Here is a 26468-nt window from a genome sequence, read left to right on the forward strand (position 1 = left end):
GAGGGAAATTTCCTGTCACGAGAGAAAAGTCCCTGGACCTGCCGGACAGACAGCGTCAAGAAGCCCGGAGGCGGCTCATGGCTGCCAAGCGGGCCGCCTCCTTCCGCCAGAATTCGGCCTCGGAGCGCGCAGACAGCATAGAGATCTACATCCCGGAGGCCCAGACGCGGCTCTAGGGGCACCTTTGCCCTCTTTTCTTTTTAACAAGATGCGTGTACAGTTTCTCACCCACCCGCTAATCTTAGTCTTATTTCTCCACCGAATACACCCTGTTGTGTTCTCTGTGCCATAGACACACCGGAATGCGTTCATTTCTGCCGTGCGCGGAGCCCCGGCCAGAGCTCCTCCTCCCTCCTCCCCTCTTCCTCTCTCCCCCCCTCCCCCCTTCCCCATCCCCCTCCCCTTCCTCCTCCCCCTCCTCCTCCCCTCCAATGGTCTGACCCGTGGTCAGCTGTGCCAGCTAGGCGTGGGGACACCCCTTGATCCGCTCTGTTCTCAGAGGATCACAGGAAACACCTCTCGAGATGGAGCCCAGCTCACATTTTTGTTATTTATATTTTTATAAAGCGTGTGACAATTCGAGGCAAGACTAACAAATAACTAGATACGGGTGCATCTTGCCACTCACCAGACACCCCAGTGGAAACTGCTTCAGCTCGAAGTGCAGGCAAGGAAGACCCCCACCCCCTGTCACCTGGGGGCGCCTCCCCCTGCCCCCAAGTCTAGCCGGCCCCTGTCGCCAGGGTCCTTGTGCAGAGTTTACGAGAAGCCATCTCTCCAGCCACCCGACTCCCTGCCATGCGGTTCTCCAGAAACCCCCGGCGGGGGGAGGGAGGGGTGGCTCACAAGTCTGAACCCGATAGAAATCTCCGGCACAGCATCTAACAGTCCCAAAATAAGCTGAGTGTTCATTCACCCAAGGGAGTGACACATGAAAAGGGTTGGAGTCTTACAGAAGGCTGGCTGGCCTGTAGCAGGCGTGTAAAGAGAAAAATAATCGCCCTTATTCCGATGAAAGAGTCATCGTATGTTTTATTCCTTCATAACTTCTACCACACACAGTCTTGTCTGTAAGTGTCCCCATTTATGTACCTGTGATTTTTTTTATGGATGTATATATATTCTCAAACTGCTCTATCAGTTGACTTTCCAGGGTATCCTTAAAAAAAAAAAAAAAGTTTGCTTGTTTAAAATGACAGTTGTGATGTAAAAAGTTTAAGAAATATGAATGTGAGTGGTATCTCTCAGCTTAAATGGTAAAGAAGAAATGTAGCTTACATTTGTATTTTTCCAGAATTCTTTTGTCCTATGCAGTATCGCTAAAGTCAAGAATATATTTCTTGCCTGTTTTAGACATGACAAAAAAAAAAGGTCACATGTGGTGATTTCCAGCTGTGGACTCTGAGAAAAGTAATTAGGTTTCAGGATTCTGACTGGCACCAGAGCAAAGCAGGAAGGATTCGAATGAAAAGGCTTTCCACTTGTACAATCACGCTTAGACGCAGTGACCGTCATCCCAGCATCGCTTTCCTGTGTCCCTGTCCAGACGCGTCTGCAGAGGAAGAGCCCGTCAAATCTCTCCCTCGGATCCCAAACTCGGAGTCCCCACTGTAACGCAAGGTGGAAAACAGGATGGCACCTGGGGACAGGTGTTTCCTCCCCAAACACGGGCCTTCCCGCTGCCCGGAGAGGTACCGTGTACTCGGCTGGCGGAGCGGCCCTGGCTTACCTCCTCTGGCACTTTGTTTCCTCAGCTTGACGGGCACTGTCATGCCCCCAGGTCCCCCTGCAGCCTGGTGACACCAGCAGGACATCCAGTGAGGTCATCCCCCGGGGGTGCTGCTTCGGCCTGCAGTGTTTTCTTTTCCTCATACTCTCCATCCAACCAAGCATGGGGTTCACTGGAGCACAGTTGATACTAAAGCATGTTGGCCTTCCAAGTCTTACTTTTTTAAAGCTGAGTAGTTAAGAATTCCCTGTAAGAACAAAACCCTGTAAATTGAGCCTCGTATCTGGTATATTTTACCAAACAGCCTTAAAATATATTTGGAAGCAAAAATCAGTACGAATGTATATCCTTGAAAAATGCAAAAAAAAAAAAATTCCCTGAAATATTCTTCTATAAATGAATCCTATTTCCCCAGAGTATTCAAAGCATTTTTTCTACCTAAATAAATATTTAAATCCTGAGTAGTATACAGTAACGACACTTCTTCCTATACTCACTATACTATGTTACAAACAAATGTATTTGCAAGTATTGGCATTTTAGACTTTAAAAATGATGTATTATTTAAGATGAACTGCTCTTTAGAAAGAGCCACAGAAAAGCAAAGTCAGCGTAGACGCCCTAGGGAGAGGAAATGTAAAATGCACATATGCGCCCAGACCTGCTGACACATGTAAATCTACTGGCCGCCGATGCATTTTACCTCATTTCCTGCAGCTTGTACAAAACGTCTAACGACAAATTCTAAGATTAGACAACAACTATTCTAGATCCCAGCTTCTCTGACCCTGACTTGAATGAAAGTGTTCACTGAATTTGGATTCTTTTTTTATGTTTTGTATACTCATTTTTATCTTAAAATCCCCCAAAAGTTTTGGCCTGAACCACCCCTAGGTGAGCAGATTAACCTGTAGCTAAACGTGACAGTGGCCACCGATTCGCAGTGGGGGGTGCATACGAACCCCTGTCCGGTCCACCGAGTCCCAAAGAAGGTCGTGTGACACGCAGCCAGGGCCTGCCGCCGGCCCCAGGCAGTGTCACCTGCCACCATGACTCAGTGCAATATTTTCACTTCTCACACAGGCGACATCCCACCGTGAAATGCAGATAAGCCATGTTTACATATTGTACATGTAACGAAAAATAAAACTGTTTATAATACTTGTGTTAGTCAATCAAACCAACTTATTTCTGGCACTTCTGGCAGATACGCACCACAGACCTGTAGTGTGGCCGTCTCACCACGTTATGGAGATAGTTTCAGTAAGAGATTTTGCGTATGCCGGAGACGCTCAGATCGGACAGCATTCTTCCCGAAGACACCGCCTAACTGTCGAGACACGAGCTGACACAGCGTTTTGCTCACGGCAGCATCGCCACGCTGAAGGCTTTAGTTTAACTTTCAAAATCAAAACACAAGTATGATAAACAGGACCTGTAAGTTCCACGAAGCCCGAGCAGGTGAATGTCGCTTGGGAACAAGAGCACTTTGCACATAACTCCTCTCCCCCATCCTCGTTTGTCGTCGTCGCGTGCACCGTCTGCGTTGTCACCGGTAACGGTTGTTACCACTTCCTCTCCGCAAACGTGTAGGACTGCCCTAGAACAGTGGATAAAGAATGGAACTGTTGTAGGATACCAAAAATTTACACTTTTGTTTAAAAGGAAACGTTGATGTGTTCACCTCAAGATCAATACTAAAGACTTCTAGCATTAAATAGAAAAGTGTACCATTAGAGAAAATAATCACATCTAAGGCTCCCTGTTTAAAAAAGCAAACACAAAGACATAGCCACGAAGTCAGTGACCTCCCCAGTGGGGGGACTCCCCCCCCCCCACCGGCTCCCGTGGAGAAGCCAGACTTAGAGTGGGAAGGCAACGAAGGGGGTACTCAGACGTACGGGCTGCGATCGTTGCTCTGGGGTTGTGTCTTCTAGATGTTTGCCTTTCCCAACACGGTCCCCGCACGCCAGTCAAAAGACCCCAGGCTGCGTACTTTCAGCCCTGCCAGACACCCTGCCCCAGCCCCACCCAGGACGAACATTCCAGAAAGTCGTCACCCGGCAGCCGTTGACCAAGGTTCCCGTGGTGACTGTGTGTTCGCTCGTCGGAACCACTGTCTGCTCTGGGCCAGACCTCTTGCTGGCGAGTAGGAAGGAGTGAGAGGGGTCATGGTCTTTGCCAGAAGGCTGGTACAGCCAGACCGGACCTCGTGTGGCCCGTGGAGCCTCTTAGAGGACCACCAGCCCACACCGAGTTGGGTTTTTGCTGGGAAGGGCAGCCAGCGTGTTACCAGAACCTTCACTGGGCAGGAGGTCGGGTGCTGCTGTTTGGAGTCAGCCTGGGAGCTGGCGCGTCCCCAGGCTGCACAGAGTGGCTGGGCTGCTGTTCGTGAGAGAGGCCCCCCAACATCTCGGTGGTGTCAGCAGGAAGCGTACAAACGTGGCATGTCCCACTTGAGTGTGCCCACGTGGGAGGGCACCTGCGTGCGGCGTCTGACCCCCCACTGCTGAAAACCAGAACAGTCCTGCCAACAAGTCAACAAGTGTTGAGTCTGGTCCCCCCAGAAACCCGCCTCAAGCCAAATTCGACACGTTTCTGTGTACTCCTTGCTGCTTTCCCAGACGCCTCCTTTCTTCTCAAGACCACTGATTTTTTTTTTTTTTCTACTGCAAATTTAACACACTAATCAGGTAGTTGCAGACTGTGGTCTCCAAGCCACATGCCCTTGGAACTTCCCGAGGGTTCTCTTTTGTTTTCATTTGCGTATCTGTTTACCCTTCGAAAGTTTGGGTTGAATACAGGATGCCAAAACTTGAAAACAGATCAGAAAACCACAAGCAGAAGAGATCGGGGATGTGGTCCGCTGCTGAGTGGGAACACGTTCAACCGCTTGGCTGGAGCATTGGGCGTATTGCTTCACTCTGAACCCCTCCCGTGTCTGTTATATCAGGGCCCCTGTGCTGTGCTGACGGTCGCAGTAAGGCAGGGAAGGTGACCGAGTGTTGGAGGAGAGGTGCCCTTCCACACGCCCGACAACACGCCCGTCAGCACAGAGTGGCCGCACAATGTTTTGGAAAATCACTAGCTGACCCATCAAACAACCTGGCTCCCAGTCATACACCAGCCAGACTTCATTTCACGTCTGTTTCCTCCTGTCTCTTGTCTCACTCGCAGACAGATTATGAAAATCAATGTCATGTGGGCTCCAAAGTCCTCCAAGCTCCTTGCGGACTGGTGGCAAAAGCCTGAATTACCACTCAAGATGAGGCCCAGGGCCCTCTGGCCAATCAATAGTCCTCCCCACCAGGTGTGGGACGTTGGCAAAAGTCAGGTCCGTTCATAAGTATCTCAGAGAACCAGATGCCGCCCAGAATTAGGCAATGTCTTCGCCATTACTTAAGGTCAGCGGCATCTTAGATGCATGGATGGCTATCAAGCCCAGTGTTCAAGGGGTGAAGGAACACAATTTGGGAGCACATCAAGAATGGAATCAGACAGACTGAAATTGCTGAAGGTTTGCGACATCTGCCCCTCTGATTCCAACTCTTTGTGATTGTTCTAGCTCAGGCTTCAGAGAAGGCGGAAGTGGTCCACGGGAACGCTCCAAGAAACACCCATCTTTTCATCCCTGCAACATTGCGACGTGTCCGTAACTTTATGAATCGCTAACCCTAACCCTCGCATTTCTATCCAGCGTGAGAAGAAATTATTTCAAGTTTCAGTGTAAACACGTGACAGATGACTTCTTTGCAGAGGAAACGTTAGTTACCTACTCCACCAGTACTTTTTAAAGAGATTTTGTACATACACCAACTAAGGTAACAGAGGCTTACCGCCCTACTTTCTTAGATTTTATGTGACTCTTCATCATGGGTGCTTATTCTGAACCTGAAAGGCTTGGGAGTCCAAGCTTTCACGTACTCAGTGGGGGAGGGGTCATGACGAACGACGTCGGCCCAGTTTCTTGTGCCAATTTAAGTACAAATCTCTCTCTAGCCAGTAGACGGTGTGCTCTGTGCTTCGGCCAACACACGTGAAGGGAGCTCAGAGGCTGTCTGTGGTCCTTTATGGACGCCACTCACCATTCTTTGGTTTTCCCCAACTCACGCCCATGCCCCGCCCCTGCCATCCCAGCGTTAGGACCACATCACAGTAAAAGGGCTCAGCATGTGTCTCCCTCCCTCCACCTTATAACTGGTTTGCTGAATTCAAAGGTTTCCCCCACAAGTAGTAAACAATCCTAGACTACTTTTGAACTCAGATTTCCGATCGCTAAGCCACTTTCCTCTTGTACAGGTCCTTCCTGTCTAGAGACCAGCTCACATACCCACCTCCATGTTACGTGCCAAAATACCCAGGGGTGGCCTAAGGACTAAATTCAATGCCTCCTATAGAAGTTCAAGGAACGTTAGAACCAGGAAACTAGCTGTTTAGTTCAAGTTTTAAAAAGAAGTATATAAATATATATATATACACATATATATATAAATATATATACATATGAAACCATATCAACGAGGATGAGCAGAGTGCCAAATATTCACCTCTGTGCAAAGTTACACCTCACTGGGACCCAGCTCTTTTACGTACTTCTCTCATGCTTTTATGGTTCTTTTGACAAATTCTGTTCAGTAGCATGCAGAATACCCGACGGGAACGTACGGCCCGCGGTCCGTCACCGCCTCGTCTTGCTTCTTGTTAATAACGTATCAGAATGTTGGTCATTTCTTTCAGACGCCACCAGGTTGCATTATTTGAGTTCTCTTTGTTCGTGACTTTTTTTTCCCCACGCTCAGCCGATTATAAGGAAAACATGCCCACCGTTTTCTCCATCGACTCCCCTCTGATGAGGCCTCTCTCATTTGATCTCTGTATTGCTGATGTCCACCTCTTGTAAATAGTTCTGCAATTAAATTTTTTGAGAAAAGCAATGTTTACTTTTTATTGAATTCTCGTGTTACTTTAAACTCAGAAAAAAATGATACAGACCAAAGAGTTTTATCACAGACAAGGGCACCCTTCCCCCGTTATATATTTCATTGTTGAACTAGCCTCGATTTCTCTATCTACTAAGAAGAAATGGACACTTATTAAGGCTACAGATTTCATATGTATGCAAAAATGGCACAGATTGAAATGAGTTTAAAATTAATAAATACTACGGTATTTAGTTAATGGTTGTTTTAGACTCTCTTGAGTTGCAACGAGAGGAGACACGTTGTTAGGTCATGATGCTGAGTCTCAGATCCAGGCTTCCATGAGAGAGGCCGGGTGCTGTGTCTGCAGTGACTCAGCCCCCCACCCCGGAAGAGTGGGGGCCCCGCCTGGAATGGTGGAGGCCTGCCTGGAGGAGGAGACCCTGGCCGCCACCAAGCAGCCAGTGCCAGAGATGCAGTGTGCTCTGTCTCTTGGGGTGGAGCGGGCCCTCCCCCACGCTGGTCAGGCACCAGTTCCCCTCTACCTGCGTGGTCAGACGTGCCTGGGCTTCCTTCTCGAGTCTGCCCCTCCGAGCCCCAAGGAAGCACCAGCGGAGGTCCCGGGGAAGGACAGCTTGGCACCCCTGCCCCTGGGGTCACTGGGGACCATGCTCAGCACCGTTTCCTTCCCTCTCCCTGCTCTGGTCGCTGAGGTTGGTAGGTGAGGTGATGGCGCTGAGTCAAACCTCCCCCCCCCACCCCGCAACCCCGTGCGTGTGACAATCAGCGGAGGAACCCTGTGGCAGCACGTGGAGCTGGGTGAGATGGGGCTGACTCCACACAGGGCCCTTCCCGCGGAACTCACTGGGCAACTGCCACCATTTACAGCAGTTTTCTGTTCAGAAAAGCCATTTCTAAAAGAAAGGCACACACCTAATACTTCAGTTGTCCACTTGCCCTGTTTCTGTAACACTTGTCAAGAGCAAAAAGGAGGCTTCCTGTATATATATGCGTTTTAGTCCCAAAATGCTTCGGTGAAAGTTTTCACTTACTTGGCATTAGACTGAAAACTGCACTTCGATCCACACAAATCGTTTAACAGTTAAACAGTGGTTTAACGCTGTTTTCCCAGAAGTCAGCCCAATACAAAGGAAGGCAAGCGGGTGGGGTGATGGTGAGAACTCGGCTGGTCCCCTCGGCCTCCCTAGAAGCCGCAACGCGCCCCCCAAACGGCCCATTGACTAGAAACAACAACACCCTCAAAACAAGAAGCGGCGATTGGAAAAGTCAGAGGCAACCATTTGGATGTTTTCGACTTGCTTTCTGTTATGTGAGATTTTAAACAAGTTGCCTTTTGAAAATCAGGACATTGGAAAGATTTCTGCTCTTTATTTTTGTTTATTTTTGTTTCATGAGCTCTTAAGTTAGCATCACTTAGTATGTTCAGAGAATTGTTACTTGACTCCCAATTATGGCAAAGAGCAGCGCACAGATGTTGTACCAGGAAAGAAGTGATGATTTCGGAAGACACGACTTCAAACTTTGGCATCCCGCCAAATGACGCCACCTCGAGTTCCTGGGAGTGCACCATGGGACTGCTGTGGTTTCAAATGGACTAGATGGATTTTCTCTGAACAATTAGAGTCCAGTGCCGATATAAGTCCATTTGCAAGTGATCTCGTTACACCGCTATGGGCTTTGACAACATAGAATGTGAAAAATTCAATTTTCCACAAACAACACACTTTGCAAAGCCGAGATTCAGTGACCATGCAGGCCACGCTCGAAACACGCACCTCCGTGTGTGTTTCCACGGGCAGGTCTTCCTGTCCCAGCCCCTGTGACAGACACCCCACTGGGATGCAAAACACCAGTGATCCCTTGGGACCCTGCGGCCCCCCAGCCCCTTCCTCCAGCCTCCCCGACCAGCCTTCCCCTGTCTCTCCCAACACAGACCCCTGTCTGGAAGCACCGGGGACACCACTCTGCAGCGCTGGTGGCCGGCGTCCCTCCCTCTGGCTCTCGTCAGACCAGTCACACAGTCCTCCAGGACCCCCTCTCCGCATGCTCCTGTTGTGTCCCACTGGGCTGTTCCCTGTCACCTGCCGAAATGCTGTCTCTATGATCCAGATCCCCCAAGGGCGGCTCCTGGTTGAAACATCTGAAGACTCCTCTTCACGTTGGTGGGACTCTCCATCATCGAATGCCTTCCCATCTCCGGGGCTCCCGCTGGGACAATCACCAGCAGTTTCAAATTCTTGCAGCATTCAGTGTCACAGCTCTGCCCTGGGACCTCGCCTCCATGGACTCAACAGACTCCTGCCATGCTTTCACGTGACCCCAGCCATCTCCTTGGACGGCCACCCTCATGCTTCCCAAGTGAGCTGATCACTTTCTTCTCTCTTTTCCCAAAACGATGCTCAACCTTGCATCTAATCCATCATCATATGCCACATAAGCAGAATGCACCTGTTCACTGGCCTGAGATCAGACTGTGAGCTTTCTGAGCACAAGAAATATACTGACATCCTCCATCTCTGGCTCCCGCTCCCAAAAAAGCATGTGACAGTGACCACATGCTCACAGTATTCTTACACACACTTATCGGTGAGCATCTGGGTGAACAAAGGGACCTAAGTCTTCTGTGTCCCTATCCGCCGTTCACTGACTCACTACATATTTGTAGAACACCACTTAGGTCCTGGGCACTGTGCTGGAGATACCGCGGTTGAGAGAGTTGTGATTTCACACTTATGTTCAACTGCAGTGGTGTCGTTGGTCTGTGAAGGGTCATACATGTTCTTATTTTACGTATGAGCTGACGAGCCGGCCTGTTACTGCTGCATTCATGCTGGTCAAAGGTAGGAACCTGGGATCAGAAAACCTTCATACCGTCGACTTCCCAGGGGCCCGTGAGCTGCCGTGGGGGCCGAGGCCGTGCACGCTCTGTGTTTGCAGCACGGCTGGGGATCCCTGCACTTGGGGGCCCCCCGGTACAGACAGCAGGAAGGACGCCTGCTCTTGGTCCAGGGGGAGACCTGACCTGCTCCTCAGGGTTGCCGACAGCCAGCGTCAGCCTGAGAAATGGCTCTCACACCTGGCAAAGGCAGGGGCAGAGGGGGAAGAGTCCCCAGAGGATGTCTTTCCCTGCCAGCTGCGAGATTTTGTTCTGAAACTGCAGAGACCATAGGTGCCCACGCCCAGTGAGAGATCACCCTCTCTCCACACTGCCCGTCTCTGCCTCGAAGCCCCGCGCTCTGCGTGGTTCCTCACTGCACTCGCTGCCAGCGCGGGGTCTGTCCCTGCCGCTGTGACCCCAGCCACGTGGAAGGAGGCACCCCAGGTCAGCCTGCCCAGAGCTGGTGAGCCCCCATGGGGACAGACTCCAAGGTGACTTTCCTTCATTAACATTGGAATCTAATCCTAATGAATCTTCCCAGGCATCTGCTAAATCCTCCCCTGCCCTTTCCCAGTGATCTTATACTCACTAATGAGATTTGCCCGTAATTTGGTAAAAACTTATGAAATATCCCAAAATGGCCAATTGTATTCAATTGTATTCAAAGAAAATGTTGGTTTCATGACATAGTGCAAACAAACTGAAATACTAGAGGCTTTTGCCTTGATCTTCAGTGAGCAATGTCCCTGAGAAAGACTCTCCTTCTTCATTTGAAACATGACTGTTGGAAGCTTCCAGACGTGAGATACAGATTGGGCTTTTGAAGCCAACAATTCCCTGGACACACCTGGTTGTAGAGTGCCAGCCTGCTCTCACCAGGATAACCAGGAAGAAATTGGGGCGCCTGGGTGGCTCAATCCGTTGAGCATCGACTTCGGCTCAGGTCATGATCTCACGGTCTGTGGGTTCGAGCCCCGTGTCGGGCTCTGGGCTGACAGCTCGGAGCCTGGAGCCTGCTTCGGATTCTGTGTCTCCCCCTCTCTGTGCCCCTCCCCTGCTCACGCTCTGTCTCTCTCTCTCTCTCTCTCTCAAAAATAAACATTTTTTAAAAAGTATAAAAAAAGAAAAGAGAATAAAAGAAATTGAACAGGGTGCCTTCATTTGAAGTAAGTAATGGACACGCGGCAAATGTGTTGTGCAGATTCAGGCATTAACAAGGAGCCGCAAGTGGCCGCCAGACTTGAGCGACAACTTTGTTTCCAAAGTAAAACATCTTTTGTTAGGTTGCCTGGGGACATTTTGGCTTCAGGCAAAAGAAACTGGACTCCTCAGAATCCACGCGGTAGAGACCGCTGGGGCCCTGAGCTCCTGGCACAGAGGGTGGCGTTTGGGAGCTGGTTCCTCGCAGACTCGGCTCTGGCCGCCGACGGTGACAACTATAAGTACCATCGTTAAACACCGATTTTTAAGTTAACAAACACACAGAGTCAATGCTGTTTGGGCACATCGATTTTTGTTCAAGGAATCGGCCAGACAACACTGTACTTGAAACCGTGACCAGTTTGACACAAGCCGTCACAAAATGACAGTGGCCCTGGGAACACAGAGCAATTATTCTGTTCTGTAACTAGCAATCCTCCTTTGAACTCACCCACAGGGTATGACTCAGGAAGAAAATTGGCATCACAAATGGACCGGGAAGTGATGACTCTTTATTTTAATCCCTAGTTAAAATCAACCAATAATTGCTGTCTCTGGCCAGGTATTTTTGTGTTTGCAAAATACCTGCCAACTGCCGCTGGCGGGTGGACAGACACGTGTCACTGTACGTGGGTCCTCTGCACGGACGCTCCTCCACGGCCATGAGCCCAACAAGACATGACGAGCATCCCTGGCAGGAAGCTCTGTGTCGGGAAGTGTAGACCATGAGGATCAATCAATCAGGCACCAATGGGGAGCGTGGGGAGTTTTCCATAGTAGCTCTCGTGGGTTATATAATTACAGATTTAATTCTTGTTTCAACGCACAATTTCATTATTCCCAGTCCACTTTCCTGTTTCACACCTTTTAAACGTGCTACACACAAGAGAAAGAAAGGGAAGGGGGAGAGAAGCGCGGGAGGGAGGCAGAAGCCAGTTACCTGCATGCACACGATGGAAACGGTAAATATCATCTGGTTCACACTGGTCCCCACCTTGGGCTTGGACTCAAGCAGGAGGTCAATGGAGCATCCTAGGTTTCATTCGGTTGCTTTGTTCTTATGACAGGGGAACAATACACCTTGTAGGGAATCGTGTTGCACCTCGAAGTAAACTTGCCAAAGCTGAGTGAGGGCAAGCCCAGCTGTCCCCCACCAGGGACTCAGGTCTCCCTCCCAACGGCCCAGCTCCTCCCCTTCAGGGACTCAGGTCTCCCCCCCAGGGGCCCAGCTCCCCCCGCCCCAGGGACTCAGGTATCCCAAGGGGCCAGGCTTCCCCGACTCAGGGACGTCCCCCCCTCAGGGGCCAAGCTCCCCCCACAAGGGACTCAGGTCTCCCCAGGGGGCCAGCTCACCCCCCAGGAACTCAGGTCTACCCCCCCGTCCCCCTGCCCAGAAGCCCAGCTGCCCCCCTCAGGGACTCAGGTCTCCTTCCCAGGGGCCCAGCTCCCCCCCCAACCTGAGAGACTCAGGTCTCACCCCAGGGACCAAGCTGGCCCCCCAGGGATTCAGGTCTCCCCCCCAGGAGCCCAGCACCCCCCACAGGGACTCAGGTCTCCTCTTCAGGGGCCCAGCACCCCCCCCCAAGTGACTCAGGTCTCCTCCCCAGGGGCCCAGGAACTCAGGTCTCCCCCTCCCAGGAGACTCAGGTCTCCTCCCCAGGGGCCCAGCTTCCCCCACCCCTGCCCTGAGACTCACGTCTCCTCTCCAGGGGCCCAGCTTCCCCCACCCTGGGACTCAGGTCTCTCCCCCCAGGGGCCCAGCTTACCCCCCCCAGAGACTCAAGTCTCCTCCCCAGGGGCCCAGCTCCTCCCACCCTGGGACTCAGGTCTCTCCCCCCAGGGGCCCAGCTCCCCCCCACCAGAGACTCAGGTCTCCTCCGCAGGGGCCCAGCTCCCCACTCAAGGACTCAGGTCTCCTCCCCATGGACTCAGATCTCCTCCCCCAGAGGCCCAGCTCCCCACCCCCACCCAGGGCCTCAGGTTTCCCCCCCCCCAGGGGCCCAGCTCTTCCCCTGCCCAGGGAAGTGAGCCCCAAGCATGAACACATCCCCCTAATGGGCCAGGAAGGAAAATCCTCAGGAAGAGCCCCTCAGGGTCACTGGGCACCAGCCTGGCACACAGAAGGCGCTTGGTAAACAGTGCAGGAGGGCTCTGTGACCTACAAAATGAAACCCGCAGGTTCTTTCCAGGATGGAAAACTCTCTTCCCCGTAAAGACCCACGTCCTGAGATGGGCAGCAGTGATGGAGACAAGTTGAACCATTGATGCTGATACTTAAATCCGAGGCTGCCCAGGTAGAGATCCAAGCACAGAGGCGAGCCATCATGAAGACAGTAACGGGAGGGATGAGTTTCCGTCTCCCGAATTCCTCTTCTTAATCGAGCTGAGGTGGACATGTGACGTTGCAGGTTGGGTATATCAGGCAGAAGGACTGGCTACGTGCCCAGTTGTGACGGGATGGCCACCGTAAGTTCGGTACTACAAAAGTATCACATGTGACGAGAAATTCTGTCTTCCCTCTTAGCGAATGTTAAGACTACCATAGACTATTGCTAACTATACTCAATTGACCTTGAAAGTGACGCAAACCGAGCGGAACTGTCAAAAGGAGGAGTGTCTTTGGGAACAGCAGGGACTTGCCACCTGGACGAGCACACCAGCCGCAGGCGAGGCCACGGGGACTTGGGGCCATGAGCGGCAGCGAGTGTCCAGAGGAGAGAGTTCACCCAGAGTGTTAAAATCTAAACAAATGAAGACCAGCCCAGCAACCTCCCCCAGCCGACAAAACCACCGCAGTCACACAAACAAAAGCTCAATTCAGCTTATCTGGTGACACCAGCCCCACTAGGGTCACTTGAGAAAATTCTACTATTACCTCGGTTTCCTGTCAAGCAGGCATTTATGGGAAAACAGCGTCTCAATTCCTAAGTTCTGTGTTTTTGAGGGCACATGCATTTTCATGTCCTCTGGTTTCACTTTATTTATTTTTACATTTTATTTTATTTTTATACATAGAATTTATCATCAAGTTAGCTAACATAGAGTGTAGACAGTGTGCTCTTGGCTTCAGGAGTAGATTCCTGGGACTCATCGCTTCCATACAACACCCAGTGCTCGTCCCCACAGGTGCCCTCCTCAGTGCCCATCACCCACCCACCCCCACCCCCCATCGACCCTCAGTCTGTTCTCAGTATTCAATATTCTCTTAAATGGTAAGCCACCCCCCCCCTGTTTGAACTACTTTTTCCCCTTCCCCCACGGTCTTCTGTTGAGTTTCTCAAACGTCCATCACCGATGAGTGGTTTATATAAACAGGGAATACTACTTGGCAACGAGAAAGATGAAATCCTGCCCTTTGCCACAACGTGGATGGAACTGGAGGGTGATATAAGTCAGGCAGAGAAAGATACCGTGTTTTCACTCCCATGTGGATCTTGAGGAATCCCGATTTCAGCCCCCCCCCCCCCCACCTCCCGAGGGCTGACTTATCTCACAGCTGCAAGTTCCTACCCTGAGACCCTGAGTTCTCAAACTGGTGTCTGTTCACTTCTGGTGGTTTGCTGGGCGACAGAATGCTGAGGTGACAGTCCACATGTCGTTTCTGGCTTCTGGTCCTTATTTTGAATGCCCAAGGATGTTTAAATCTTAAGGTTCAGATCGTTCACATTTTGCAGTGCAAGAACGTTACAAACAACTCCGTCTGACCGAATGCTCTTGCAGCACAGAGACAAAGCCAGCCACACCCGATTTCCCCAGGTCCCAACGTTTCGCAAGGGTGACCATGGCCACCCTACCTGTCATCATCCAAACTCCGGGGTGTCCTCTCTGCCCGTGCACGACCCCCTGCTCTCCACGCCAGGTGCCTTGCTGTCCTAAGCAGAGCCCCACAAGGACTTCCTGTCTGTCTGTGGGATTTGTCACAGCAACCAGAGCCGGATGGCTGGATGAGGCATGCTTATGCAGGACGGAGGGTCCTGCCCCCCCGGAATTTGGGCTTGGCCGATGCCGAGCTGCGCCCTTGCCACACTGAGTTTCCCCAGGGCCTCCCTAGCATGTGGGATCTGGAGGTTCCCTCCCCTGTCCTGAGGGGAAGGACCCCCACGACCCCTGCCTCCTGCGCCCTGAGTTCTCAGGAAGGTTCTGTTTCTACACTTGCTTGTTTTTGCTCCCCACCCCCCCCCCAAACAAAGAGAAGTAAGAAGAGAATCGGGTTGCCAAGGCAAACTGGGGGGGGCGGGGCAGGGGACAGGACAAGCCCCTCATTGTGTTCCCTGAAGTTGGTATGCATCTCGTTTTCTCTGACTTATTACAAAGCTTTCTGCCTGCATCTGTAGGAATTACCAGCCAGTCCCTCCCCTCCCCCCACAGTAAATACAGGCACAGTGACTGTGAGGACGGCGTGCTCAGCCCCCCTCCTCCTCTGCTCCACCCCCCCCCCTTGTGACCTGTGAGTCACTGGCCCTCCCTGCCCTCCCGCCTGGCTCCCTCCTGGGGCTGTTGCTATATTCCCGAGTAAGCGCGCACAGGGGGGGCCCTGTGGACACGTACCACGTACTGCCCAGATACGTACCAACAACCGGTATCAATGTGCATCAAAATGCATTTATAAAGTGTATTTTATATCAAATACAAATCCCAAGAAACTTCCCTAAATTTGTATAAATTCTGTATATCCCAAGGACACGGTGTTAGTTAAATGTCTCGGAGGTGAACTCATACAACTGAAACCCAGTAATGATGCTTCCAAAACTTGCCAAATGTCTACAACTATGAAAATTCAGTGGTAAAGCTAGTCTCCTGGATAAGAAACCTACCCTCGAGCATCATCTAGTGACGAGTTAGTGGAATTAGCCATTAAGAGATGGGTTGTGGATTCAGGGGGGGATCCCTTCAGGTGCCCAACCCCCAAGCCAGGTACGTTGGGAGTCGTGACCCCCAGGACCTCAGAATGTGACCTTCTATGGAAATAGGGTCTTCACAGAGGTAGTCAAGGTAACACGAGGCCATCAGTGTGGCTCCGAGGGGAGGATGCCAGCTCTCCTTGTACGAAGGGGAATCTGGAGTCAGCGCAGCGGGCAGGCACGCACGTGGGGAGCCGGCACGTGAAGGGAACCACCAGACGCGGGGAGAGTGACCGGAGCAGACCCTTCCAGCACCTCCAGAGGGAACCGGCCCTGCCCTCACCCCCACCTCGGACGTCCAGCCTCCAGGATTCGAGAAAACACATTTCTGTTGTCCCAAGCGTCCCAGTTATGAGGGGCCAGGTCCTCCAGACCCGGGGCGTGGGAAGGCACAGGCTGTGCATCAGAGCCCAGCCCCGACACTTGCTAGCGGCCTGTACACGTCATTCCTCGGAGCTCCCGTAAATATGCGTCACGCACACAGCGCCCATGTCATTACAGAAACAGATGCACATATATGACCGGGACGCCTGTGTCTTAGTCCAACCAGGCGTCCATAGCAAAGAAAACCACAGCCGGAGGCTTAGACCACAGGCATCCCTCACAGTTCTGGAGGCGGAAGGTGGACATCCGGGTGCCACCAGAGCCCGTGTGTGGGGAGAAGTCTCCTCCCGGTGCCCACGGGGCCGTGGCACGGCAGACGCGGGGAGAGAGCTAAGGACGCTAATCCCCTCATGAGGCCCCAGCCTCCAGTCCTGATCACCTGCCAGGGCCCCACCTCCTGGCACCGTCCGTCACCTTGGGGGAGGATGCAGACATTCAGTCCCTGGAAACCTCCCTGGGACAACACGGGTGGAGGGGACCCCTCTTTTTTGCTCCTGGACTGGGAGCTGTCGCGGGGCGGGCGGCTAAGAAGACGCCAGGTCATTCCACACTTCCACCCCAGGGTCGGCCTAACTAGGTGCCTGTTAGATGGATACAGGTGGGCCCAGGCACCAGTGGGACGTGGTGCCTTAGGGACCCCCCCCCCCCACTGCCACCATGTCCGTTCTCAGGCCTCAAGACGTCTTCACACAGAGTTTACAATCCAGTGTTTAAATTCCCCAGTGCTTACCTCACAGGGCTGAGTTCACAGTGATGAGCCTCAACTAGGAAGGACCCTTGTCCTGGGGCCCCGCGGCGCCCCTCCTGCCCTCCCTGACCCCCCCACCCAGGCCCCCCAGCCGCCTCTCCCGCTGCACCCCACCTCCAGGGCGGCCTCCTGGGCTCCACAAATCTCCTGCTGGGTCCCTGCAAATGCCCTTGAGAATTTAACGCCTCTCACCAAAGTCCTCATTAAGAAGCTACGTGCCTGGATTTGAAACAGACGGTGACAGCCCCAGGTGGCCCGCAACGGGCCCACCTGATTAACCTGCACGCTCATTTGCACGCAGGCTCCCCTTTCCAAGAACTTTCTTTCTCCCCCTGAATTTGCAAATAACATGTCAGCGCGGGGCACAGAGACCTGAACGTCTCACAGACCTTGTCTACTCTTCTTTTCAATTAATATTTAATTACGCACTTCAGTTAAGAACTTAATTACTTCCACATTGACCTTCTGCCTACTCTTTTAACATAAAACAAACAGAGACTGCGCATCGAATCTTCTGGAAAAATGAGAGACTTACGACTAGTCGCAAACGCTTACCGAGTGTTCATCCGGTGGCAGGCGCCGTCCCAAGGGCTTGGCTCGTGGAAAGTACTAGCTTGACGGATCCCACGGCGGGGCCGGGAGGTGAGGGGAGCCACACGCAGAAGGCTCGGCCGCCAGGCAGTGCGACGGTAATTACCGGCCGGTGGGGACGCCTGGTGGACCTGGCAATGCGGGCCGGAAGTATCTAGATATTTAGCAACCCAAAGTGGCCGCACCGTGGGCCGCCTGGTTGCAGCGTAGTGGCAGGAAGGTCGCCGGCCCGGAGCCTGCGCACAGAGGAGCCGCGCAGTCTCCGTCACCTCCGCTCTGGCTCGTCTTCGGCAGCGCGAGGGGCACCCTGCGAGCGGGCGTTGCGAGAACGGTTTCGCGGTCAAGTACGTTTTCCCGCCGACTGAGGGCGGCTAAGTGCACAGAACAGGATTTTAAATGAGAAGATGAATACCCACGTTCCAGACGACCGGCCGTCGTCACCTCGGCTAGTCACCCAGCAGCCCTCGCGCCCACGCTCGTGCCCACGCTCGCGCCCCGCCTAGGCCGCTGAGCCTTTGCGCAGGCGCTATGGACTCTCGACTCGACTCCGCCCATTTCTCCCGTGAGCGACCGTTCCTGTACCTCACCACGCCCCCTACCGCCCAGGAAGATCAGCGGAAGTCCCGGGAAGACTCTGCGTTGGTCACGTCAGGCCGGGTTCACACAGCACGCTGGGCCGTTGTGACCTCCACGGACGCCGGACCCCTTTTCCTCACTCCCGGCTCGCTGGCTTGTCCCGCCCAGTGTCCCACGTTCCCGACTGGCCCCAGCCGCTTCTCTGTGGCTCCGGTCAACGTGTTCCTGGGACTGTCCCTCTGGGGCCTGCATCTCTTGTAACACAGGGTGTTGATCTAGGGCCTCGGTGCCCGGGACACCTCACAGGTGACAGTGTGACCGACCGCATGACACAGGAGAGAGCCGCCAGCCTGCACCCCACGCGCCTTAATGCCGGTCGAAAACGTGGAGCGGAAGACACTCAGCCGACTAAGTCCAGTGTTAGTGGCCCTGCTGACAGTGAGGTCCCGTGTGGACCAGGTCCCTGTGGACAGTGCCGGCGGCACAGAAGACAAACCTAAATCCCCTGAGAGTGCTCGTTCCGGACACAAAGCTTGCCCGTTTCCGCCTGGAAGAGCCCGCCCTCAGGTCTGGCATTGCTGGCGGGAAGGGCTGGGCAGTGTCGCAGGGCGGCCTGCACAGTCAGGTGTCTGTCGCAGCCTCTGAGCGCCAGAGAAAGGGAGCCCGGCAGCCTTGCGGCCGTCTTTCCGGCTGACCCGCGCCGGGTCCCTTCCGACTTTGGGGCACCGGCCACCTCCGAGGCCGGCCGCATCGACGACTCTCTGGCAGGCGGGCGGGGCCCCGCAATTCAAAGATGCCTCCGGTGCCGTCTACACCGACGGAGACTCGGTTGGCCAACGAATGGCTTCACGTCGGGGAACACCAAGAGGGCGCAGGGCAGGCGAGGGACGGGCCCGCATGCCTTCCTGTCGGGGGGCTGCTGTCTCTTAGCAAAGTCCTTGGAGAGCTGACTTGAGATGTTCTTATCCACCTCAGACTGTGGGCCCCGTAAACCATCGGGCCCTCAGCTCTGAGCCTCGGACGCCACGTAGAGAAAGCAGCATCGGTCTCCCAACATCTTCTTACCCACGAGGATTTTAAACACAGACACCTTGTAAACTCACTGTTTTGTTCCTGCTGCTGTCAGCTGCGTTCTGTTTTTAGGCGACTTTGGTCTTTGGTTTTTTATTTGTTAGTTTTCAACCGGGCTGAAAGAACTGTTGGTTCTTCTGAAAATGGAGGTACGCAACTGAGCGGAGGGTGTATGCCTGGGATCTGCTGGACGCAGGCCTCGTGAGACACGCAGGCACGAAGCGATCATCGTGAAGGAAGCAGCTGAAGGTCGCAGATTCCTGGACACAGGAGGCAGGGCAGGTCCCACGGGGCCACCCCCCTGGAGGCCCCAGGGTCGGTCAGGGGCAGAAGAAGTGAGGGGGGAAGCCTTACTGTGGTTTTCATAGGAAGGACTGAGCCGGCAAGGGGACAGCTGACCATACCGGGGACTGGCAGGTCTGAGTAATTTCAGTTCCTCTGGTACAGGGGCTGCCCCGGGGGTCAGAGCCCCATGGCTGAGAGCCGGAGAAAGCAGGCGGGTGGGTGGGGTGTCGTCACCACCCTAGGGGACGCAGTCCCCGTGACATCAGGGAGGCCCCCACGTATCAAAGCATCCTAAAACATAGAAAGGAAAACACAGGATTGATACACAAACCACACAGACATACGATTTAAACCGAGATTTAGTTTCTCAGTTGAGAACACGTTTTTTTTTTTTTTTATTTTGAGCGAGAGAGAGAGAGAGAGAGAGAGAGAGAGAGAGAGAGAGAGAGAGAGAATCCCAAACAGGCTCCACACTGTCAGCACAGAGCTCGACACGGGGCTCAAACTCATAAACTGTGACATTGTGACCTGAGTGGAAATCACCAGTCAGATGCTTAACCGACTGAACCCCCCTGGGCACCCCGGAAACACATTCTATTTTAGAGCAATGCCTCTGCCCCTTTTGAAATGTGTCAAGGCAGAGAGAAACAGTCATGTTTGTTTATTTACTTTAATCTTCTTTGAGCACATACTCCAGTAAAATAATGTTTATAAAGCACGCATTATGAACAAAAGCGTTATATATGTGGGTAGTATTGTTTTCTACAGGTAGTAACTGCCCCAAGAGTAATCTCTGTTTTCCTGCTATCTGTAAACTCCAGCACGTACCGCTTTGTTATCTCCTATCAGTAGGTTGTGTAATAGCAAGAATTTGGCTCCCGGACGCCTGGGAGTCAGAGCTAAGTGACTTCCACGGGTAATGTTTATTGGCAGAAAAGAGCAGACGGCCCTCTTGGCCGGTGTGCCGAAATGAAGGTCCGGCCGTACTCCTGGTGGAGACATGTGACCCCCAACTCCAGAGTCATGGCCGAGCACCGCTTTGGCTCAGGTCAGACCCTGGTGCGGCCGGTCTGGCTGGTAGGCTCCTGACGGCCAGGTTTGCCCGAAGGCTCGGGTGTGAGCACGAGGTCCCCGCACCAGCTTCCCTCAGGGGTGAGGGTGGACAGCCCCAGCCAGTGGGAGCCCTACAGACATCGTGTTCCGCCCTCAGTGACTCAGACCTGTAATTGTCACCGTCAGAGGAGGCCGTGCGCCGGGCCACTGAGCAGCCAGCACCAGAGAAGACGGAAGGTCGTCTGGTTCCTGGGGGCCTGCAAACAGACGTGAAGGGGCGAGCCTGAGGCCCGGGTCCGGCTCCTTCACGAGGGCTGTGACTTATTACAGGGAGACGAGAACCGGGGGAGTGTTTCCTGATTCCTGCCGGTGGCTCCTGGCGGCACCTGCCTCTCCCTGTAAATGTGCACCTGCCGGGAGGTAGAGCAGAAAGAACACTCAGGTAAGTTCTCACTGTGCGGCGGGTTCGAGAAGGGCCCACCTGCTGTGGGGATCTGCCTGCCGTGTCGTGTCACGTTCGACCTGACCCTCGAAACACACTGCCTCTCATTTCCTTTTCTGTGCCTAGATATTTGATTTGTGCGCCGCATTATACTTTGTGCTGGGGGGGAGGGCGGGGGAGAGGGGGACTTTTGAGCCTGTAAGTCTGTTCCCAAACTAGTACCTGAGGTAAAACTAAAAAATCCCGAGGGATCGCAGGGATCCTGTCTCTGCGGCTCTGACTTAAACATTCCTCAAGGCCGCACCTCTTCCTTCAGTGGATGAGCCCCTTCTGCCGCCCCTTTCCAGGGGATGGAACCGGGCAGACCTGCGGGGGGGCGGGGAAGTCTCGCTTAGCACACCGCAGCCTGGGCTCCTCTGAGTTCCAAGTTGGTGAGGGTTTCGGAGCCTCGGCATTACTGCCTGCCTTCGTTGTGGGCGCTGTTCTGTGTCTGTGGGTGCAGCAGCCTCGGCCCCGGAAGGGCCTCAGCCCCACCCCCACCGGCTGCGAAGACCCAAGTGTCCCACGCGCCCCCTGTGCCCCCAGGAGGGGTCGGCTAGCCCGGGCTCGGCTTGGGCAGGGCCGCTCTGGAACAGCCTGGCTTCCTGGTCCTTGAACAAACACACTCTTATGGAGGCACTTTTTTAAACGCTGGTTGTTTTGGTTGTGTGTTTGGCCAACCGAGATTCATGGTTCTTTCTGGGCCCAGATAATCACAGCCCTTGGCTTCCAGACCATCCTGTCCTGCAGAGAGAGCCCCGCCCTGGCTCAGCTGATACTCACGGAGCAAAAGCCTCCATGTTCCCAGACACTTGAGATGAATTCCAGCCTTGTAGGTTTGTGGCTCAGAGAGGTCACTCACACCTTCCCAGGTCGCAACACCAGCCCAAGCAAAGGGACCCCAGTTCAGGGCCCTCTGAAAATCTTGGACGTGAGCCATCAAAACCATGGTTTGTGGTTCAAACACATACTTTTCAGAAAAGAGTCAGATGCAGTGAATACTCATATAGGCAGGAATGATTCCAAAAGAATGCATTCTTCTCTGGCATTTTTTTTTTCTTTCTAAGAAGCTTTCATTTTGCCATAATTGTTGAAGAAATGTTCCCCGTGACACTTGTTGAAGAGTGCTGACACAGGCATTATTCAGGAAACTACCGCCATTGATGCAGTGTCCCCGCGGTGGGCTTTGCAGTAGGGGACCGGGTAGTGGGCAAGTCCACCACAAGGAAAAGTGGGTTATAGCCGAGGCGGGTGCGTGTTGGGGTGCCGGTGGGTGGGAAGCCTCATGCCGGGGCATTCCCGCCGGACCAGCCCAACAGCATTCTTGCCAAAGCAGGCTGAGGAGATGTGTCAAGCGTAGGGATTTTGCCACAACTGGACGAAGCGTGCAAGGGCAGAGCCCCAAGGTCGGGGCCTTGAGGGTAAGAGGAGCCCCAGGAGAGCAGGTCAGGGAGTGTCTCCATCACAGCGGGGCCAAGAACCTCCTCATTGGCAGTGCAGGTGTCCAGAGAATCCCGTGTTCGTTTCTGATCTGTGGTCTGCAGATCGTGAACTGGGGTCCAATGTAGTAAAAAATTTTTTTAATATTTATTTAGCTTTGAGAGAGAGAGAGAGACAGACCATGAGCAGGGGAGGGGCAGAGAAAGACAGAGACCCAGAATCTGAAGCAGGCTCCGAGCTGTCAGCACAGAGCCTGATGAGGGGCTCGAACCCACAAACCGTGAGATCATGACCTGAGCCGAAGTGGGACACTCAACCATCTGAGCCACCCAGGCACCCCTAAAATGTTTGGAATATCTCTCCTCCTCAGCTAACTGTGTTCTCTGGTAACAAATACGGGGATTTAAAAGGGGAAAGCTCCCCCTCCCCCCATGACAGCCCGTCCACTTATTTCTTGGTTCTTACCGAGAAATAACCAGAGGGGCACCTGGGTGGCTCAGTAGGTTAAGCGTCCGACTTCTGTTCAGGTCATGATCTCACGGTTCGTGGGCTCGAACCCCTCTTCGGGCTCTGTGCTGACAGCTCAGAGCCTGGAGCCATCTTCAGCTTCTGGGTCTCCCTCTCTCTCTGCCCCTCCCCCACTTGCACTCTGTTGCAAAAAGAAGTGAGCATAAAAAATAAAAAAAAAAGGAAAGAAAAAAGAAGAGGAGAAATCTCACTGCACCCACCCCACCCCCGCTAATTAATGTCTTTAAAAAATTTGTCTTGTTCTTAAGCAAGCAACGAGCCTTATTGCTTACACGATCAGAAAGGAAAGGTAGTATTAAAACTGTCCTACCCACCGCCTCTAAAAAATCAGTTTCAATTGCCTCCAAACACCTCATGGCCTTGAATTTCAAAAGTCAGCCTCATCTTTCAGCAGCTGAGGGGAGGGGACAGGTTCCTTGACCTTACCACACCGGAGCCCTGGCTTTCTCACCTAGGAAGTGTGAGAATATGCCTACCTGCATCCCAGGACGTGCCAGGCCAGCCAAATGGTTGTGAATGAACCATTTCCGGAAAGCACCTGCCAGGCTGTGTCACACACAGCAGATACGTTGTGGCATCTGCTGGAGGGAGGGGCCGGTGACCCGCTTGGACCCACAGGGGCCTCAGTAGGAAGACAGTCCGTGGATCCCTGTGGCCTCACCGGGAGGACAGTCCCGCGGGTCCCCTGTGAGCAGAAATAAGGCTGCAGTGTCGTCTGTCTTCTGAGTTGCACCAGGTTATTACTGGTTGTCCCTGGACTGTTTTCCAAATGACTGATCTTACCACGATGCATCAAAGAGGGCAGAGTGGAAAGGCACAGTCCTTGAACATTTAAATTCTAGCTGAGGCGGTTTCTGCCTATGAGACTGACTGAGCAAGTTGTCGCTTGGTTTCTATGAGCCTCAGCTCCGTATTCATAAGGTGGCACTGACGGCGAGGAAAGGGAGGTGCCCCGAGAGGCCGCACACCGCACCAGCGCACAGTCACCACTACAACTACATTTAAAACAAGTTTTTTAATCTTTACTTATTTTTGACGGAGAGAGAGACAAAGCACAGGCAGGGGAGGGGCAGAGACTGAGGGAGACACAGAATTCGAAGCAGCTCCAGGCTCCGAGCTGTCAGCACAGGGCCCGATGCGGGGCTGGACCACACGAACCATGAGATCATGACCTGAGCCAAAGTCAGATGCTCAACCCACTGAGCCACCAGGTGCCCCTATAGCTACATTTTTATGTGACACTCAGGACCAGGATTTCACCTAAAGCAAGGTGGCACACACCAGAAAAAAAACACTGAACTTGAAAACCTGAATGGGAATGGAAACCTTCTTCCTGATGTGCTGAAGGTATAGACTGATTTTCTGATACCTTACTTTCAAAGAACATTCACAGTTAAAACGCCTTACTTTATCCCCACATTGGCCCCAGATGTACATGGGCAGTGGTTACCTTTAACACATCTCAGGGAAGGGAAAATAAACAAAACAAAAGCGTGTGACTCAGGATCTGTCATATTCTTAGTTCAATAAAGTTTTTGAGGGCCTCTCATGTAGGAGGCTGGATGGGTGCAGGCATGTGGGTGCGGGTTAAATGGCTTTTCACAAGTCAGCAGACAGTCACTGGTCACTGAGGACGTTCTAGGGAGTGGGGGGTGGGGTGGCGCCTGGCTCAGTGGGTTAAGCGTCTGACTCTTGATTTGGGCTCAGGTCATGATCTCAGGGTTCATGAGACTGAGCCCCACGTCCGGCTCCCTGCTGACAGCACAAAGCTTGCTTGGGATTCTCTCTCCTTCTCTCTGTCCCTCCCCCACTCTCACTCTCTCAAAATAAATGGTTTAAAAAAAAAAAAAGAGGGAGCAGGGCCAAGTCCCTCTTCATGCAGGGCACATTTCAGTTGAAAGACACAGAAAATAAAAAATAATTGAAACAAACACATAAAAACACAAAGTGTCCGGCGGTGGTAGATGTGGTTAAGGAAGAAAAGGCTTCAGGGGAATAGTCAGGGGCAAGGGCCCTACTGCGTGCTGACCTGGAGCTGTGCCCGGATGAGTCAGCGCCCCTGGAGACCTCAGAGCCCCCTACCAGGTGCTGTTCCCACATTTCCCAACAGAGCTCAGGGGTTGAGAGGGTGCACGCCGACTTCTCGAAGCTGGTGGTCCCGGAGGCCAGGGCTGTCTGGGTCCAAAGCCAGGGGGTTTACCCAAGGCCAGGCTGCCTGGCCATCTTCACTCAAAAACCAAACCCTCAATTCTAAGCCCCTGGGCTCTGTCTTCTGTGGGCTGGTTCTTGAACTACGGGAGAAACTAGGGGCACAGGCAAGGCCAGCAAGCTTTGCCTTTCCCATGGAAGTCTTCGTTCTGGAGGCTGCCTCACCTGGACGGTGAAGATAAGGACAGGGGAGTTTGACACCCAGTTGGCAGTTCCTACAGTTAATGACTTTGTATGACTAAGTAGCAGGCACTGAATGCCAATATAATGGCAGCCACGGTTCCCATCATAACATCTAATTCCCTGGGCAGTATTCCGAGTGGATGCTGTCCTAGTTTCCGTTTCACAGAAGCAGATTCTGAGGGCCAGGAGCCCAGGTGATGAGGTGATGTGGGGAGCACACCGCCAGGAGAGGGGGCCTGCTGGATATCCATCACATGCCCAGAGGGGCTCTGGAAATCACAAGCCACCATAAGCAACCAGGGTCCTGGGGAGACTAAAACAACTGCTTTCTCCAGAAGATAAGGAGTTCCCAGGGGATGACATTAACACCGTGTGCCCAAGCTTTGCCTCCAGGGGTTCACAAAACCACACACAGAGGAGTGACAGTCGGGACAGGCCACTCAGTGGGGCAGTCTTACGGACTTTGCAGACCAGAAACTAGGGTCGAGAGAAGTCCCTGTTCGCCAAAGGCCACGGCTGGGAAGTGAAACTATCTGAATGTTCCCCATTTCCAAGCCTCTGATTGCTGAGTCACCCTGGTGTGGCGTGGAGCTGGGGCCTCCAGCTGCGGCCCAGCTGTGAGCTGCATCCCTGGGCTTCCGGGGGAGGGGAGGGGGCCTCCGGGGGAGGGGTCCCAGTGGGGGTTGTGTGGGGTCTCCGTGAAATCCCAAGGGGGGGCTCCTTGGGGTCGCGGTGGGGTCCCCGGGGGGGTGTGTGGCTCCGCGGGGACTCAGTGGGGGGTCCGAGGGGACTCGGTGGGTCCCCGGGGTGGGGGGGAGCTCCATGGGGTCTCCGTGGGGTCTCCGTGAATTCTCAGGGGGGTGCTCCGTGGGGTCTCCGTGAGGTCTCGGTGGGGGGGGGGGGGGTGCTCCGCGGGCTTGTCTCTGCAGTGCGCGATCCCCGGAGCCCTACCGTGGGCGGTGGGCACAAAGACGTTGCGGGGACCCAGCACCCCCGCGACGGTGGGGTCTGTCAGACGGCCCCTTTCCTCGGACAGCCGCTGCTCTCCCGGGGTCAGCCTGGGGCGTGACGAGGGCGGCCGAGGGGCTGCGCACAACCGAGAGTACAGGGCAGGCAGGGCAGGGGCCGCGTGGCCCCGCCTTCGCGGTTCCGTTAGGTCCGCGTTAGGCCCCGCCCCGCGCCCCTGGTTCCGTTCGGTCCCGCGCTAGGCCCCGCCCCCGCGCCCCTGGTTCTGTTCAGCCCCGCTCTAGGCCCCGCCACCGCCCCGCGGTT

At 53.6% G+C, this 26468-nt stretch overlaps 2 protein-coding genes and 1 long non-coding RNA gene across 12 annotated transcripts in view; 2 read left to right on the plus strand and 1 right to left on the minus strand.

The window, feature by feature from the left end:
* DLGAP2 (DLG associated protein 2) overlaps positions 1–1193 on the plus strand; it is a 784363-nt gene extending 783170 nt beyond the window's left edge. The window contains 1 exon segment of the mRNA XM_045055166.1: positions 1–1193. Coding sequence (XP_044911101.1) covers positions 1–176 — 176 coding nt within the window. The 3' untranslated portion in view covers positions 177–1193.
* On the minus strand, positions 1015–26387 carry LOC123384722. 10 transcript variants are annotated; one of them, XR_006596194.1, is made up of 8 exons: positions 26148–26385; positions 23282–23490; positions 20524–20766; positions 17336–19594; positions 6277–6635; positions 2945–3329; positions 1730–1976; positions 1015–1608 (listed from the first exon to the last, which is right to left on the minus strand). It is a non-coding gene; the product is annotated as an uncharacterized LOC123384722 (long non-coding RNA). The 10 variants fall into 10 exon arrangements; XR_006596192.1 differs by having other exon boundaries at positions 2638–3329; positions 26148–26383; XR_006596187.1 differs by having other exon boundaries at positions 2692–3329; positions 26148–26382.
* Positions 20665–26468, plus strand: part of CLN8 (CLN8 transmembrane ER and ERGIC protein) — a 48784-nt gene continuing 42980 nt past the window's right edge. The window contains exon 1 of the mRNA XM_045055168.1: positions 20665–20798. The gene's annotated coding sequence lies outside the window, so the exon portion shown is untranslated. The remainder of the gene's footprint in view (positions 20799–26468) is intronic.

The sequence above is a fragment of the Felis catus genome, chromosome B1 (assembly GCF_018350175.1).
Source record: "Felis catus isolate Fca126 chromosome B1, F.catus_Fca126_mat1.0, whole genome shotgun sequence".
NCBI classification, from domain to species: domain Eukaryota; kingdom Metazoa; phylum Chordata; class Mammalia; order Carnivora; family Felidae; genus Felis; species Felis catus.